At 46.2% G+C, this 16,896-nt stretch overlaps 1 protein-coding gene across 1 annotated transcript; it reads left to right on the forward strand.

Annotated features, from left to right (window-relative positions):
- Positions 1-6,663: 6,663 nt before the first annotated feature.
- Positions 6,664-15,365, forward strand: HMGB1 (high mobility group box 1). The gene is made up of 5 exons (XM_058844036.1): positions 6,664-6,859; positions 9,661-9,823; positions 10,105-10,250; positions 11,216-11,390; positions 13,402-15,365. The coding sequence occupies exons 2-5, from the start codon at positions 9,674-9,676 to the stop codon at positions 13,576-13,578; spliced, it is 648 nt and encodes a 215-aa protein (XP_058700019.1). The 5' UTR covers positions 6,664-6,859; positions 9,661-9,673; the 3' UTR covers positions 13,579-15,365.
- The last annotated feature ends 1,531 nt before the right edge of the window (positions 15,366-16,896 follow it).

A 16,896-nucleotide genomic window follows, 5' to 3' on the forward strand; every position in this document is an offset into this window, starting at 1 on the left:
ATTTAATCCCATAAGTAGTCACTTGCTTATATTTGGAAACCCAAGAACAGTTATGTGATCTGTTATACTGAAATAGAAGAAATAACATAGTATTAAGAATTCCTCTTGTTATACAATTTGTCAGCACTAAGTCATATAAATGATCAAGCAATCAAAATCCAGAGCTTCAAAGAGGCTCTTGAAAATTTTACTGCTTCAGTATTTCTTTCGAAAGGGGTGGCTATTTATTTTGATTTGCATCCATACTTTAGGACAAGGTTAAATTTATATGAAGGAGACTAATCAGATGCCTGTCTGGTCAAAACACCTCTGTCTAATGTTGTGTCTGACAAAACTTTGAGGTCACGACCTTGACTTCCTGTCCAAACTGACTTTTGATTTTGAAAAGAATGTGGCTTTCCATTTGACAGCATTCCCTCTGTGAAATTCAGGGCATATTCCACAAGGATCTTCATTTGTTTCAGCAAGATGAAAGTTCATGGTAATATGGTAAATGGGGAAGAAATTAGATTTAAAGTAATGCAAAAGACTTAGAATCTTCTAAAATTCATGAAAAAGAAGTAAAGGTGAACAAGAACTGAATAGAAAGCCAAATGGCCTCTAGTTAAGAAAGTACTAAGCTAAATAGATTTAGACTACAAGTTTGTGTGTGTTAACTAAAAAGTCATTACTAAGATTTTGGTAACGCAATTTCTTGGGGTAGAAATTGTCCCCCTGCAATGATGAGCTCACAGAGCCCTTTTCAAAACAACTATCTGCTGTTGGAAGAGGCAAGAGAAGTGGGCATTCCCTTGAATGCTTTTTGGTATCACAGGCTTAGTGTAAAGTATGTTGTATCTTACATCCTAGGTTGCCTCAGTTTCTTCTCCTGAGTCTCAGAAATCTTGGAATAGAACCATTAAATAAAAGGAGATAATGTAATTGGAAAGAAGATAGTAGAAGAGAGGGACAATTATGACAGAAGCTGGAGACAATTCCATGAGAATGTTAGCATGACTTCTTTTCTCTGAACAGCCAACTAAGAGGTGATCCTCCTTTCTGAACCAGTAATAAATTGCTATGGCTGCATGTAATTGGTGCTGACCAATGCAGCACTCAGTGCAGTGCAGGACATACTGGAAAACCATTTTGAAAGTAGGGGGGCAGTGTGTGGCTAGAAAATTATTAAATAATGCTACTGATGATTATTTGGTGAGCAGGTACAGCTGCCAGAATGCATTTATCTTTGCACTAGTGGAGCAAGTGGAGGAGTGTGGACAAAAGAAGAGAAGAAAAAGGGGGCAGAAAGGAGAGAGATAGAGAAAGGATAAGAGTTCTTTGAGGCTGCTTCTGCTCTTCCAGGATGTGTTCTTTGCCATCCCTAGTGAGTGGTATATGCTGATAACTTGTAGTACTTTTAGTCTTCCTTTAGCACATATATAGCATATCTCCATGGGAAGGTAGCAGGTTTATGAAGTTCTGAGTATGTGGACAGCTCCTCAAATGAATGAGAAACACTCCATTGCAAGGGATGAGACAGACACTACTTAATGACACCCATGTATACTTGGCTGTATTCAGCAAAAGGGTAAGGCTGTCCTGCCAAACTATGGAAGTTCCCCTTTTGAATCTGTGAGCAAATGGTTGTTTCCTCCAGCAGTTCCTGTAACTGCTTGTATGCAGTCTACATTCACAGTATGTCCTGGGTAGTTACTAGATAGAGTGATGTGTGCTGCATCCTGTTTCTTTGGATATCAGCGTCCCATAAATTCACATTATTTTTTTGGTTTGTGGGAATAAGACTGTACTAGGATTTCTAATATCGGGGATTGTGTTGGCGTTAAGGTGTCATCTTCATATCCTGAAGCAGATGGTTTAGTCTGTGTTGCAGTCCCGCATAAAGGACCAGAGTACAGGTCAGGTGATGTTTATATATAGTGTATTTTCAGAAAACATGTAGATAAGGAAGTAGTAGCTCTGTCCCAGGACTGTACCTAGCTCTAGGAATCTTTCCAGTTTGACATGGAGCATCGAGGTCTGTCTAAAGGAGTCCTGGCTGTGAGAGAGCATGTCCTGTTGAATCTTCTGGGCTGGATAAAATAGGAAGGGCATCTCAGGTATTTTTTCTTTCATCACCTTAGGCCTGGTTGTATTCTGTTTGTTCAGGTGTAGAAGTCTAACAGTGGTGTCAGCATCAGAAGCTTCCCTGCCTCTAGACTGGAGTGAGGGAGACAGAGTACTAACACCTTTAGAGCAGTGTCTGTGAAGATGGACAGCAGCATTTTGGGTTTATTAGAAGTAGCTGATAACTCTTACCTCAGTGGTAGGCTTGAGTGTACAATACATGAATGATCTGGAGATTTTGGAGGGGACTGAATATTTGATGCCATGTTTCCGGAAAGTTGAAGAGATAAGTGGATGTTGCACTGCGTGTTGTGTTCTCAGCAAAGCAAGTATCTCAGCAGGTCAGCGATTTCAGAAATAGTGCAGTCCTGAAAGAACATTTTTTGAACTCCTTTTTGCTGTTGAAGCTGAACACAGTTCCATCTGTCTGAAACTGCACATTGAGAGCTTCACAGAGGCACTTAAAGAAGTTATGTACTTATGCATAAGGAATAAGATGCTGAAGGAATCATATTTCATAAGAGTAAATATATTAATCTTACCATAAAATGGTTACTTTCTGTACACATATTCACTTTAAAAAATGTTCATGGTATACTGATCATCAGAGGAAAAGTCCATACTGATGTATCTTCACCATCTTTCTGAGCTGAACATTGTGGGTATATGCTTTTGCTATGAAAATCTATTTACTTAATACTTTTCCATACATCTGCTAATATCTGCTAATTCCTCAAAAAGTGTACAAATTTTCATTTTACCCAATTTGTGGATAAAAGCACTATGTAACTACTGACCCTGATTTAAGAATGTATCAGCTTTAGAAACGATGGAATTGTCTTCAGGGCTCACATGTCAACAAAAATCAGCTGGTTCACACGTGAAGCTTGGTGAGGAAAACGCTGCAGCGGCACCGGCGCCGTCCCTGCTCCCTGCCTGCCTCTCCCAGACCCGCTGCCTTTATTCAGCCGAGGTTACCTTGCCTGTCTGCCACTGCTCCACAGTTAGCCCTTACACACCAGGGTCAGCCAGCCACTCATCTGTGGGGAGTGGACAAAAAGCCACTTGAAACCCTGCTCACTGATACAGGAGGGACAGCAGCCTCCCCAGATTACTTGATGCAGTGTGAGCAAGTCCAGAGAGAAAGGTAAAGCAAATCAGGTTCCGTGCACTGGTACTGTTTGCAGACATGCTGATTCTCATTCCTTTGAACCGAAACTATCTCTTCCAGAAATTATTTTATGGAAATATTTAAAGCGTATCTCCTGAAGATTTCAAATAAGACACCAAAGCAAAAGATTGGCTGCAAATCTGCATCTAATAAGCAACTGAGAATTGTGTTCATCTGGGCTGTGCACAGACTGGCACTGCAGCCTCAGGAAAAGGGCAAATATGGCCGGGGCTTTTTTTCAAATGTGCTGTGAAAACCCTGCCCGCTGTAGGGATGGGAGTGTTCAAAAGCAACAGTGACAATCTACATTACCAGCAGCTCCATCAGAAGTACATGTGCCCAGGTGCCCTGTCTCCACAGATGTTTTGCTCTCAGATGTTTTTGAGCTGAAAATGTAACTTTTTTGTTGAGAAAGGCTTTCAGATCTTGTTAAAAATAGCCTAATAGTAGCTTTGGATTTGAGTGACAAGCTAGTTGTTACTATGCAGTTTTCATAGTAATAATCTAGGAATTTTGACCCAAAGAAACAGTGATATCATTCCTTGAGAGGGAGGACAGAGTGACAAAATCTGGAAGCCCTGTGACGACACTGAATCTCTTTGTTGTCAAGGCAAGCTGTGAAATCATCTGCTTTCCTGCCAAATCCCACTGAGGAGTAAGCAGTGTCTTTCACAGAACACACATTTTGCAGGAAAAGATGGGGCACGGAAGAAGCACGTTCCTGCCTCATGGGAGGTGTGCTGCCCCATACCCTGTGACTTCTGGAATTGATGCAAGTGTGTTTTCCCACCTCTGTCAGCAACCACATCACTAAAGTGAGCAGAAGCTTTCTAAGGTTCTTTATATACTGTGACTTCATCAAAAATTCTGCTGGAGTACTGTCACCAATGTGTTTCACAGTTATTTGGGAATGGGGGAGGATGAGATCTCTGAATCCCTCAGTCAGGCTCCACTGCCAAACAGGTAGTCTGTACTTGTTGGAATTCTCCATCCTTGTTTGTGTTTGCTATTAGTCTTTGGTTGTGAGCTAAGCGAGGGATGATAGGAAGTGAGAGGTAAACTTTAATAAAACTTTTTTTGTCATTCAGTTGGAACTTCTCTGTTTCTGCTCAGCAATACATTATTAAGAACAGTTTTGTCTTTGGAGAGGTCTTCCTCTGTTACCTCTAAAAAAACTGGAGAACAAAAGGATGTTTTAAAAAAAAGGTCGATAATGTATAGCTGATGTTTCCATTCAAGTTCAGCTTGTCATGCATGGAAAAGGAATTGAACCAAAAGGCTCCTTACAAAGATTTCTACTGGTTTCCAAGTGAGTAGCTACAATGGGTATCCTAAAAACTGAAGTATTTGATATCTAATAGAAATCCTAGTTTTACTCTTGCTTTGCAATATGACAGCCAATCTGTGTGTTTTTTCCCAATGTATATCTTAGTTTGCAAAACACCAAAATTACTAAACAGAGGTTTTGAAACTTCCTCTGCAGCTACATTTTTTTCTTTTTTTTCCTGGAGCAGTTGTACTGGGCTATTGTGACCTGAATGTTCTGTGGGCAAAGCTTATGTGGAGGAAGTCAAAGGTGTTTTGTGTTATTCAAGTGATCTCAGTGACTGCACCTGTCTAGTGGAGTGTAATTTAAAACAGATTTGAACTTCAATGAGGTTTGCAGAAGAAGGCATGGTTGTGAAGTATCAGAAGGGATGTGGCACAGCGTGAACAAGAGAAGAAACATATATTGCTTCCGTAAAAAATGCTACTGTCTGCAACTGATGAATAAATTCTTTTGTATTTCTGTCATCAAGGACTGCAGAAGAAACCCACTGGAATATGCAAACCTGTACAGGCCTGAGCATATAACTAACAGAGATGAAGGAAAACCCTTACAGGGATATGTCTCGTAACCAAATTCTTCTCACTTGCCTTTTACTGAAGGCTCAGCTGTAGACAAGAGCAAGAAATAAAAGCATTACTTTGCTTTCCTTTCAGGTCTGGTTTTCACAGAAGAAACCTTAAAGTTCAGTATGTGCAAAGCCCTCAGCTTCTGCACACTAGACCACATAAATACTAGTGATTTTTACAGTTTTCTTCTGTTGCATATAAAGGTTTAAACTTTAACTGCAAATCAGAAAAAAAACCCACACACAATCTTTCCTTGAGACAGAAACACTAGTGTTCCTTATTATTCATGTATTTTTGTATGATTTCAGGTAGCAGAATCACTGTTTTCATATGTCCACCAGCACTTCTTCCCACACGAGGCCGTTTTAGAATTAGGGTCCTTAGTTGGAAGGATCATTAAGCAGCAGGCCTTGCCAAACAATTGTTATCCCTTGTGTCAGACCACAGACCCTTCCAAAACTCCATGGATAGATTTTGAGAGAGCATGATAATTAATCAGTTATCTCAATCAGTCATTTACACTCGAATATTTGTGACCTCTCTTCACTCAAGCCTGTGTTACTACAGCAAGTGCGCTGACACTGCCTTTCGGGGCAGAGCAGTGGTTTTGGATTTTTCACGGCAGCGCTCCTCCCAGCGTTGTTTGGGCCAATAAAGCAGTGTGAACAGCGAAGCTGATGTTAGGGGGTATGTCTCCTGTTCGCTAGTCCTGTACAGCAGCCTCGTGCGGTGCAAGTGACGGTAAAAAAGCAGAGAGAGGAGCAGCAGCGAAGGGACAGGTGAGGCGTGGCTCAGCGCGCCCCTGCCCCGGGATGCCCGGGACGGCACCGGGCCATCGCTGCACCACTGCTGACAACTCGGGAGGAGCTGCCTGACCACTGCGGACTATTCCTCGTCACCCAGGAGGTTACGGAGAAAGCCGGTATCTTCCGTCTGCTGTTCATACAGGTGATTAAACCATTTCTGGAAAAAGAAAGAAAAAAACCCCATAAAACCCCATGAATCAACAAAACAAAACAAACGTCCCCCAGCCTCGGTGAGGGGGCAGAGCCGCGCACGCAGCCGCGGCAGCGGAGGGGAGCCCCGTGCGCCGGCTGGAACGGGGCAAGAGGAGCCGAGACACGCGGGCTCGGCTCGGCTCCCCGCTGAGCTCCGGCTCCCGCGCCCGGGCGGCGCGGCCGCAGGGGCGGGGGGCGGCGGCGCCCTGCTCCTCGCCGCGGGGCGGCCGCGGGGGTCCCCCCGGGGCAGGGGAGGCGGCGGCGGGGGCGGCGGGGCCCGCGCCCCTCGCGGGCGGCAGCGCAGCCCCGGGCGGGCACCGCCGCTGTGCGGGCCCCGGCGCCGCCCGGCTCCCTGCGCTCACTTTTATATTTGCGCGCCCTTTCCCTGCTCGGTGACGTGTCCCGCGGCGCGCCCAACCCGCGGCGCGCTCTGGTCAGGACAATGGGAGCGCCTGGGCCAATCGGCGCGGCGCTCGGCTTGGCGGCGGCCAATGGGCGCGGGGCTGTGCAGAGAGTAATGTTACCAGCGCCGCGAGTGTGAGGAGGCTGCGTATCGATCCCGCGCTCAGCCATTGCGGTGCACCGGGCTGCACAGCGACCCAGCCAGCGCTGGGGCCGGGCGGGCGGCCGCGGGAGCGTCTCTGGGGCTCGGGGCCGAGCGAGGGCTGCGTGCCGACTCTGTCTGACACGGGTGAGTACGCGCCGGGGGCCCCTGGGCCGGCCGGGCGCTCTCGCCCGCTCGCCCGCCCGCTCGCAGCCGGGCGGTGAGCCGGTGGTGGCCGTCGTGCCGCCGCCGCTGCATGACCGCGGAGCGCGGGGCAGCGCCGGCTCGGACGCCCGTACACAAAGGCGAGCGGGGCTGTGCCCGGGAGACCCTTTCCCGGGCGGCGAGCCCCCCGGCCGGGGCGGGGCGGGGGCGGCGGGCGACTTCGGGAGAGCGGGGCGGCGGGAGGCAAGGGAGCGAGGTCGGGAGAGAGAGGCGGACGAAGGGAGCCGGGCGAGCGGCCGGGGGTCGTCCGCCGCGGGGGGCGAGGGCCGCGCCGTGCCCCGCTGTAAGCCGCTTACACGGTACCTCGCCGTAGCCATCGCCGCGGCGGCGGGGCGGGCGGTGGGGCGGCGGGGGCTCCGGGCCGGCCGCGCCGAGCCGAGCCGCCGGGGCGGTGGGGAGCGCGGGGAAGCGGGGCGCGGGCCGGGGCGCCGCTGGCCCCGCGGCCGCCCGGCTGTAACATGGCTGACGGCAGCCGCGAGCGAGAAAACAAGGCGAGCGGCGCGGAGCAGCAGAGGAGGCGCTCGGGCGGGCGGGGGCGCAGTTCGGGGGAACTTTTTTTCTCCAGCAGCCGCCGCTCGCCTGTGCGCGGGGCCGGCAGCCCCGGGGCCGCACAGCTCGGAGGGGCGAGGGAGCGAGCGGGGGGTCCCCGCCGGGGCTTTTACCGCGCCGCCGGGGCTCGGGCAGCCGCTGAAAGCGCGCTGGTCTCCCCCATCTTCTTCCCCCCCGCTCCCACCCACCTCCCCCCGTCTCCCGCCCGCCCTCCCCCGGCTGCAATGGCTGAGCGTGTGCGCCAGGGTAGCGGCGCGCTCACACAAAGGGAAGGGAAGGGAGGAAGGAGCCATGTTCTCTGCGCGGCGGCGGCAGCGGGCGACGCCACAGCGGCCATTCCGCGCCGCCCGGGCTGCGCTGCCGCCGCCGCCGCCCCCGCGGGCGGGGGTCGCGCCGCCCGGCCCCGCCGCGGCCCCTCTCGGCGGGGGTCCCGCCGCCCGGGCTCGCCGCCCCGCCCGGCCGCGGGGGGTGTGGTGGCGGCGGGGGGGTGGGGAGCGGCCGGCTCTGCTCCTCGGCGCACAAAATGGAAGGAGGCTCGGCGGCGGGTGACCTCCTCCGCCAGGAGCCTGCGCCATGGCGGCCGCTCCCGCCGACACCGCCGCTGCGGCGGCGCGGCCGGCAGGGAGGGAGGGAGCGCAGGCCGGGGCTGCCTCGCCTCATGGCGGCCGGAGCGGGCAGGGCTGGGCATGGGGGCGGCCCCCCCGCCGCGGCGGGACGGGGGCGGCGGCGGGAGAACGCTTTGTCCCGCCGGGGCCGGGGGTCGCCGCCTGCGGACAGCCGCACCCCGGTGGGTGTCCTGCTCCTGGGCATGTGCTCGCCGTGCGAGCCCTCGCCTGAACGCGGAATAAAACTTACACATATTCTCCTTAATAACGGGACTAGTTTTTTCTTTTCCTGCTGGTTTTTTCCCCCCCCCGTTTTTTTTTTGTTTTCTTTTTCTTCCTTCCCTCCCACCCCCGGCAGGTCTCTTGAGGGACTTGCGAAGTTTCCCTCTGCCCCCCTCATAGGGGAAGCGTCCAAAATGGCGGGAAGGAGGAGGCTTTTAAAGGCCAGCCCCGGGGTCGCGGTGCCCAGCCCTGGCCGCGGCCGCCCCGCGTCCCCAGAGCCGCCGGCCCCCGCGGGCACTGCCCCGGCCCGGCCGAGCCCCGCGCCCGCTGCGCCGGGAGCGTCTCCACGGCAGGCAGGAGCGGCTCCTGCTTCTTCAGCCCTCTTGTTTACTTGATAGAAACTTCAAACCGGACGTGTTTAGTCACAGAGCAGAAATCTGTTTCTGTCTATCCGCCAAACCGATAGGAAATACAGCTTCTGTGGCAATACGGGCAGGCACTGCCTGCCCTTTTTTTTTCCCTTTCACACTTTTTTTTTTTTTCCCCTTCTTTTAATTCGTGCTGAAAAGCAGAGCTTGTCAGGGTGCGAGTGACTTTTTCCAGGGAGCTATGAAGAAGTACTCCGAATGTCTGACTGGGGTGTGAAAGTTCCAGGAAGGTATTTTTTCAGTCCCTGAAAGTGTCAGATTGTGCTCTTGCTGAGCACAGCTCTACTGGCTGTTCATAAATGTTGTGCTTCTCCCTGTGTAGGTTGCAACATATCTGTCCAAATGAGCTATTTCATTCCTGTATTTTGAGGTATACTTGCAAAGGGTAGGCTTTTGCAGTACACATAAAGGTGGCTGATAACACATGGCATAGAAAATAATTTAAAAAATGTACTTTTAAATAAGCACCCAGGGCCTGCAGGGATGAGGTAGAAATCATGGTCTGTAAAAAGAAAATCAGTAATCCAGAAGGCCACTGAGACAGGATACTTGTATCCTTTCCCCATCCTTTCAATGGAGTTTATTTTTCCCAAGCATATGATTAATACACCAGTAGTAATCGGGGTGTACAGGTTGCACTGCAGCCCTGGCCTTCAGATTACTTGGAAGGATAGTTCTTGTTTGCAGGAGACCATAACTGCACGTTTTAAAGGCCCTTTGAGATTTCGGGTTGCTTGCATCCAGGTCACCTCAGACAGGGATGACAGAAATCTTCAGTAAATTTTCCAGAAGGGAATCTTTTTTCCATTGTATTATTTCAGAATACTGCTCTAGCAGGTCTTGTTTGGTCGTGACTTACTTCCTGCCTTGGTTTATTGAAAGTACAAGTTTTAAAGGTGTCTCATTTGCTTCATTACAGAAAATCAGCAAAAATGGGCAAAGGTGATCCTAAGAAGCCGAGAGGTAAAATGTCTTCGTACGCCTTCTTTGTGCAAACCTGTCGGGAGGAGCACAAGAAGAAACATCCAGATGCGTCAGTGAACTTCTCAGAGTTCTCAAAAAAATGCTCAGAACGATGGAAGGTAAGAATAGCTGCTTACAAAAACCCCCACAAAACCTTAAATGACTGCTTTTTGTGAAATACCATTCAAGACGGTAAATGGTTTCTTTAGAAGCTCAGGTTTTGGGTAAGTATGAAGTGCAATTGTAAGATGAGTGGTAACTATCCATTGTCCTTGTCTTAGATTTAGCTCCCCCAACTGAAATTTTGGAATGGACTTTGGTATGTTTTTGAATCTTAAAATACTGTTTTGATCCTTACGTGTCCCTTCTGAGGTATTCTGTGATTCTAATTGCCTTCCAGACTATGTCTTCTAAGGAGAAAGGGAAGTTTGAAGATATGGCAAAGGCTGACAAGCTTCGTTATGAAAAAGAAATGAAAAACTATGTACCACCTAAGGGGGAAACAAAAAAGAAGTTCAAGGATCCAAATGCACCGAAGAGGCCTCCGTAAGTAGATTCCTAGCTTTTTAGGTTGTCTTGTTTGGCACCATCACACTGGTGTGTGTCCATAAAATGGTAGTTTTATCCAGGAACTTCAGAAATACAAGACTATATGATCTTCCTCGCCAGTGGTGTGAAGATAGGTTGAAATTTTGGTTATGAATGCTAAGCTTTTATTTTCAGGTTGGCTGTCCCACTATTAAAGTTGGAGGAACGGCAGCCTTTAAAAGTAGATGCAAAAATAGACTCTGTGATTTTGACTGATATTTCTAAATTTTGTTAAGAGGGTAATTCCAGTGTAATATGGCAGTAAAGTACTGCAGGCCCTACTCTCATCACCACCTGTTGGCTTGAGGAGAATTTTTGATTGGCAGTCCATTTAAAATTGGAGGCTTTTGCACAGAACAGGTTGGAGGGGTGATGTTCCTCAAAACCAGCTTGGAAAGATTCAAGCTTTAGCCATGGCATAGTGACAACTGCCTTCAAATTCATCTCCTACTAGACACCAGTACTTTACTGTGTGTGTATTTCTGTGTTTTAAGCTGAGCTAATGCTGAAAGGGGCAGGGAGGTTCCTTTACAAGCTAATATTCCTGTACAGCTGGTCCTGTGGTCTGGAAATCCTACTTTCCCAACAAATATTGCAGCCTCCCACCTCTAACAATTCCGATATGACATTTGCTGCCCTAGTATCATTCACTTACTCTTGATTTCTAAAGCTTTTCTCTGTGTCTGGTATATAAAATCTGCCTATCTGGGGATCCTGCCAAAAATGGGACCAGATGTGCAGCATTATTTAAGAGAAAAGAGTGCATTGAGTTTGCAAAGTGACTCGTTCAGTTCTGATCCCTTCCACTGTAATCAGTGTCTGTCTCACTTTTAGGTGCTTTTTCCAAAATGCAAAGGTCCCAAAAGTTGCTCCTGTAGCAAAGTCTAAAATTTTAATAATCTTCTCTTATTTTTCCTCTGTAGTTCGGCTTTTTTCTTGTTTTGCTCTGAGTTTCGCCCAAAAATCAAAGGAGAACATCCCGGTCTGTCCATTGGAGATGTCGCAAAGAAACTGGGAGAGATGTGGAACAACACCGCTGCAGATGACAAACAGCCTTACGAAAAGAAGGCTGCTAAGCTGAAGGAGAAGTATGAAAAGGTAACACTGACATTTAGGGAGATGCTTTGGTTTAGACAGATTTTCCCTTATTGTGTACCCTGATACCTGATGTTGCAAATTATAATATGCTCATGACATAATTCATTAGATTTGTTGAAAAAGGTTGTATATACAGGGGCAAATGGTTCATTGGCATAACACTAAATTTGAGTCCTTTACCTTGAACTATTTGCATTTGTCTGTAATTTTGAGCTGTCACTGGTGGTTTAATAAATACCGTGGGTTCTGTGTTGTTAGTAAATCCATAGGTCACAGCAGAATTTGAGTTGAGTTGGTAGTAGTAAGTAATGCTGGTAAGGAATTGGTTCTCCCTAATTTTGGACATACTGGTGAGCATCCTTGAATGTTAGGATAATTGATACATGTAGATGATTTTTAAAATTTATTCCTGGGAAAATGACAAAACACAAAGGAAATGCTCGTTTTAGGCATGTGTTTTTTCCTGGACCTACTTTGTGTCCACGTCCTTTCTAGTAATGAATTTGGTTAATTATGCATATGAAGCAGCTTGTCATACAATTTTTTAAATTATTAACGCTAAACCCTGCCATCATAATTGGAGTTGTAGGATTCCGTTGTGCACACAGGATTGTGCAACACATGGTTTTATTTCTAGAGGCAGATTCCCAGCCCAGTATGGAGGCCAAGGGAAGAGGAGGGGATGCACGTTGGCATCATCACCCCGATGATGCTTCACAAGGGGTCAGCGACCACCTATAGCTGCCATACAGCACCTGTGTCCATTGGGTGCTGTCACCTTCCTCTGGGTACTTCAGCTGGCAGACAAATCCCAGTTCAAAATTTTTGCACTGTGGTGTGCAAGGTGTAACCTTGCAACCCTGTTGATGTGGCAGAGAGATGTTGCAGGTCCAGGAGCTTTTGCACACGGTGCTTTCTGCACAGCTTCATGGTAATTGCTTGTACACACAGCCAAGGCAACTCAGACGTTTATAAATGATAGAGTTATTAATCTTTATTCACAGATGTTATTTTAATTTTCAGTAGAAGTGTCTTTATGTCTTACACTTACATGTGGAATTTAAGGTGTAGTAATCTTCGCTATTTCACTACTTGGCCTTTGACTTAGTAGGTATCATATCTTCTCAAAATTTCCTGCTAAGCTTTAAGGGAGTCCAAGGGAACAGTAAGATTAGTGGTGTAGTGTTTATTAGGTGGGGAATATTGGAAGATTGGGACCATCTGTGTAAATGTGTTGATATTTCTCTGTAGCTGGTGTGTGTAAGCTGTGTAGATCAGTTCTTCTACCTAATTGTTTGGCTGTTTTGGCACAAAGTTGGGAAGTCTTAACTGCTTTTATGAGTGTGCCTTCCAGGTACGGTTTTGACTTCCCTGTAGCAGGAACTGAATTTTGTGTGTTTCAAACGATTAGAATAAATTTATTGCATGCAGAAGGTGGCACTGTCTACCCTTTAATCAAGTTCTTCTTTTACCTTTTATTTTGTAAACTTCTCTTAGGCGGAGTTCAGCCTAACAGCTCTTTGCTGAGGTGTAACACTGCAGCTGTTAGGCTGGGTCATTCTGATGTGTTCTGAGTGGCTAATCCCGGTTTGTGCCTCAAACAAGGGTTTTCCTGTGTGTTTCTTTAGGCCCTGTAGAAGGTAGGGCTAGAAAGGGACTTGAAGAGGTCTCCCTACTTCATTTCCTTGTGAGATAGTGGGCTCAGCTCTGCCTTTGCCATCAGAGGCAGCAGCTTTTCCAGCCTGTTCCCAGAAGCCCAGCAGTGGGGATCCCTTAGCAGCCATAAGCAGTGTGTAGCAGCATGCCAGTGTAATCTCTGTGCTAGAGGGTTCCCGTTTCTTTGGCTTTGCTTCACCTCGGAGCTGAAGCCGCAGCTCCTGGTCCAATCCCAGTGACTGTGCAGGAAGGGCAGGTACCTGGGTGACTGCTTTCTCAAGTGCTCTGTGGAGGTTGCTCAGACCTCTTGGCTGGTTAAATCTTTGAGAGATTGTTCCTGCTTTTCTTCTCCAAGGATATTGCTGCATACCGGGCCAAAGGGAAGGTTGATGGAGGCAAGAAAGTAGTTGCCAAGGCTGAGAAGAGCAAGAAGAAGAAGGAAGAGGAGGAGGATGAGGACGAAGATGAGGAGGATGAAGATGATGAAGAGGAGGAAGAAGAGGAGGATGAAGATGATGATGATGATGAATAAGTCTCTTTTAGAGCAATTTCTTTCTTGTCTATAAAGCATTTAACCCCCCTGTACACAACTCACTCCTTTTAAAGAAAAAAAAAAATTGAAATGTAAGGCTGTGTAAGATTTGTTTTTAAACTGTACAGTGTCTCTTTTTTTGTATAGTTAACACACTACCGAATGTGTCTTTAGATAGCCCTGTCCTTAGTGGTATTTCAATGGCCACTAACCTTGCCTGGTACAGTGTGGGGGTTGTAAATTGGCATGGGAGTTATAAAGCAGGTTCTTGTTGGTGCACAGCACAAATTTAGTTATATTTGGGGATGTAGTTCATTTCTCATCTTCAGTTGTCTCTGATGCATCATAAAAATAATTGTTGTTCTGTTAACTGAATACCACTCTGTAATTGCAAAAAGGAAGAAAAAAAGTTGCAGCTGTTTTGTTGACATTCTGAATGCTTCTAAGTAAATACAATTTTTTTTTTATTAGTATTGTTGTCCTTTTAATAGGTGCCCTTGAGAGTCATACTTTTTCTTTTCTCTTTTTTTTTTTTTTTTTTTTCTTTTGAGGGGAACTCATCTTTTGCTTTATTGAAAGCCCGTATGGGATCACGGGAATATTACAGTTTTCATCTTTCATATAACCAGCTGATAAACAAAGCTTTGATCTGCATACCCTGCATTATCATGATAGGGTAAGAAAAGAAATATATAGGCATATGATGAAAATATTCTTCCATAACTGGAAACAACAAAAATTCAATCTCAGCAAATGGATACTTGTTCAGATTTTTGTGAAATGTAATATTCTATTGCGTTGCATGAGTTTACCAGTCTTGGAGAGTTGAGAAGTATAGAGTTCAATTTTACAGAAACTAAATACTTTGGGGGGTGGGGAGGGAGGGAATGTTAAATTTTGTCCTAGAAGGACCCATAGGAAGAGTGTATGTCCATCTGGTGTAGAGAAATTTACACGTGTGACTCTGTTACCATGTAATGGAAGTTATATTTGTAAATCTCTGAACACCTGGGAGTGATGAGCGTACCTAAAATGTGTAAAGTTAAAAGCACGAAATGACCATATTATTTTTTGGTGACAGGTCTGGTGATGGCCACGGGCTTTATACCATGAGACTCCTGGTAGCAAAGGGCCCACAAGAAATGATTTTTCTTTCTAAGATTTCTATAAATGGTACCATTATTATTTGTTAAATCTATGTAAATTCATATTTGTATTCTTGAAATTCTAGTTTTAGCCCTTTAAACAAAGTTGTATATTGTCTCAAATTGAAAATGAGATAAGATGTATTTTTCCTGTTAGGTTTTATACCGCACTCTTGATGTTTGCCCATTTTTAAGTTAAATATAGTTGTATGGAAAAGTACATTTTATTAAATTTTGCATTAAAAAGTTAAATGTTTATGGTTATACCAACAATGTCTAATTTGGTCAAATACAGTTCTCTTCCAAAACCAAAGCTAAGGGGTTTTTTGCATATTTAGTAAAACTTCAAGTGCTGGCAGCTGTAACTATTTTCACATATACCTGCTTACCAGTTTGGGGGACAATTCGGCAATTTTGTGGTTTCAAAATTATGGTTCTCTTAAGTGCCAGTGTTTAAAAACAAACAAACAAAAAAGCATTCTTGTAATTTTACACGCTTTTGTGATGGAGTATTGTTTTGTTATACAATTTTGACTTTCAGATTCTTATTTCAATTTGCATTTATGTATAACTTCAGGAGAAATATTGAACATCTGAAATCCTGGATGATACTAATAAACTAATAATTGCAGAGGTTTTAAATACTTAGTTAAATGGCTCACTTAATACCCTAAGGTTTTGGGGGTTTTTGTGTGTGTTGGTGTTCTCAGATATGTACATCCCTGTTTCTTTTTCAAGCAGAAGAATGATGCTTTTTGCAAGGTCTCGATATAGAAAAGGGTAGGACAGACAGATTCTTTTGTCTCCTTAAACTGGATATTACACATTCAAATGCTCGTAACTGATGACAAATAAATTTTCTGTGCTGAAGGGTTTTTTTGTTTCCCCAGGTCATCAGAGGAAAGTAGACCCATTTCTTGTTCTTGGAACAAGCATACTTAATGAGATCCCCATAATCTTGTGCCTTTGTTCTCGGTGCTTGATGTTGACAGAAGTAACCTAGAGGATTCAGCTGAACTTAAAAGATGAGTAGCGAGCGCTTCCCGGCAGCCAGGCATGGCCTTTGCCTTGCCTTTGACTTTAGCACATAGGTAACAAACAGTGTGCTCGAGGCTGAAGAGGGTAGGTAATGTAATTATCCATGCTGCTCACTGAGCAAAGGAACCTCCTGTGTCTCAGTGCAGAGGCCGGTGTTGGGTGGGAGATGCTCCAAAGCTCCCCCGGCTCTCCAGAGTGGCCGTGGTTTTCTCAGGAGCGCTTGGTACGTTCCTGTAATTCAGCTGAGCTGGCACATGGATATCGAGACCAAAGCCTTTGCTTGCATCTGCTACAGAACTGGAACAGCAGAAGTGTTCTTTGGTGAAGAGAAATGCCATAGGTAGATTAATTGCTCTTTTTAAAGAAGAGCTGCTGAGTGAGGGTTGTTGCTTGGAAAGGACCTCACTGTTCACAGCTGTGCTCCCTTGCAAGTGGTTAATTAATCCACTTGCTCAAAACTGTCTGAGTCTCTTCACTGATGGATCAGACTTGGCCACTCCAAGATTACTTGGTCTGAGGTCTGTTACTGCTGACACTTCAGCTTGAATCTGCCTCCCCTTGATCTTTGAAAGTGAGTGCTTGCTGTAGAAGAGAACTCATGATCGGTGAAATTGTGACTGTTTAGATAGTGGTTCCCTACAGGGGAACTGACAGCGTTGACATCACTATCAAAGAGCATCTCCTAGGGCTTTAACCTTCACATAAATGCTTGTTGTAAAGAAAAGGCTTTTGCTGTTCTAAACAACAACAAAAAAATCGATTGGTCTGGAGAGAACTTGAATGTTAATACATGGGAGTTATGATACCTTGAATGCCAAATGAAGCCAGACTGATTTTTATGGTGACTTACCTCGAGTTGGTCCTGAAAGAAGCTGCAGTTGCAGCCACCTAGATATGCTAGATGCAGTCTGTGGTTTTAAGCTGGTTTAACTGAATGTATGGACAATATTTGTCCCTTCTGCTGAGCTTTCAGTGATCACACCAGCTCTAGCAAAAGAGCTGAGCTTATTTAACAAAATGTTTCTGTCCAGGCAAACGGGCCCCTGGAAACCTGAACTAAGGAGTGTGAAGTGGCTGATTTCTGCAGCTTAATTAGGGCACTGCTGACACTGAGCCTTTTTTTTCAGCTGCTTTT

Source organism: Poecile atricapillus, chromosome 1 (assembly GCF_030490865.1).
Source record: "Poecile atricapillus isolate bPoeAtr1 chromosome 1, bPoeAtr1.hap1, whole genome shotgun sequence".
Taxonomy (NCBI): Eukaryota; Metazoa; Chordata; class Aves; order Passeriformes; family Paridae; genus Poecile; species Poecile atricapillus.

Bases quoted from the DNA above. Each gene is read 5' to 3' on its own strand.
- HMGB1 (XM_058844036.1), top strand. From the start codon at position 9,674: ATGGGCAAAGGTGATCCTAAGAAGCCGAGAGGTAAAATGTCTTCGTAC. The intron at 10,251-11,215 runs GTAAGTAGATTC...TTTCCTCTGTAG, and splicing joins AATGCACCGAAGAGGCCTCC to TTCGGCTTTTTTCTTGTTTT. The intron at 11,391-13,401 runs GTAACACTGACA...TTCTTCTCCAAG, and splicing joins TGAAGGAGAAGTATGAAAAG to GATATTGCTGCATACCGGGC.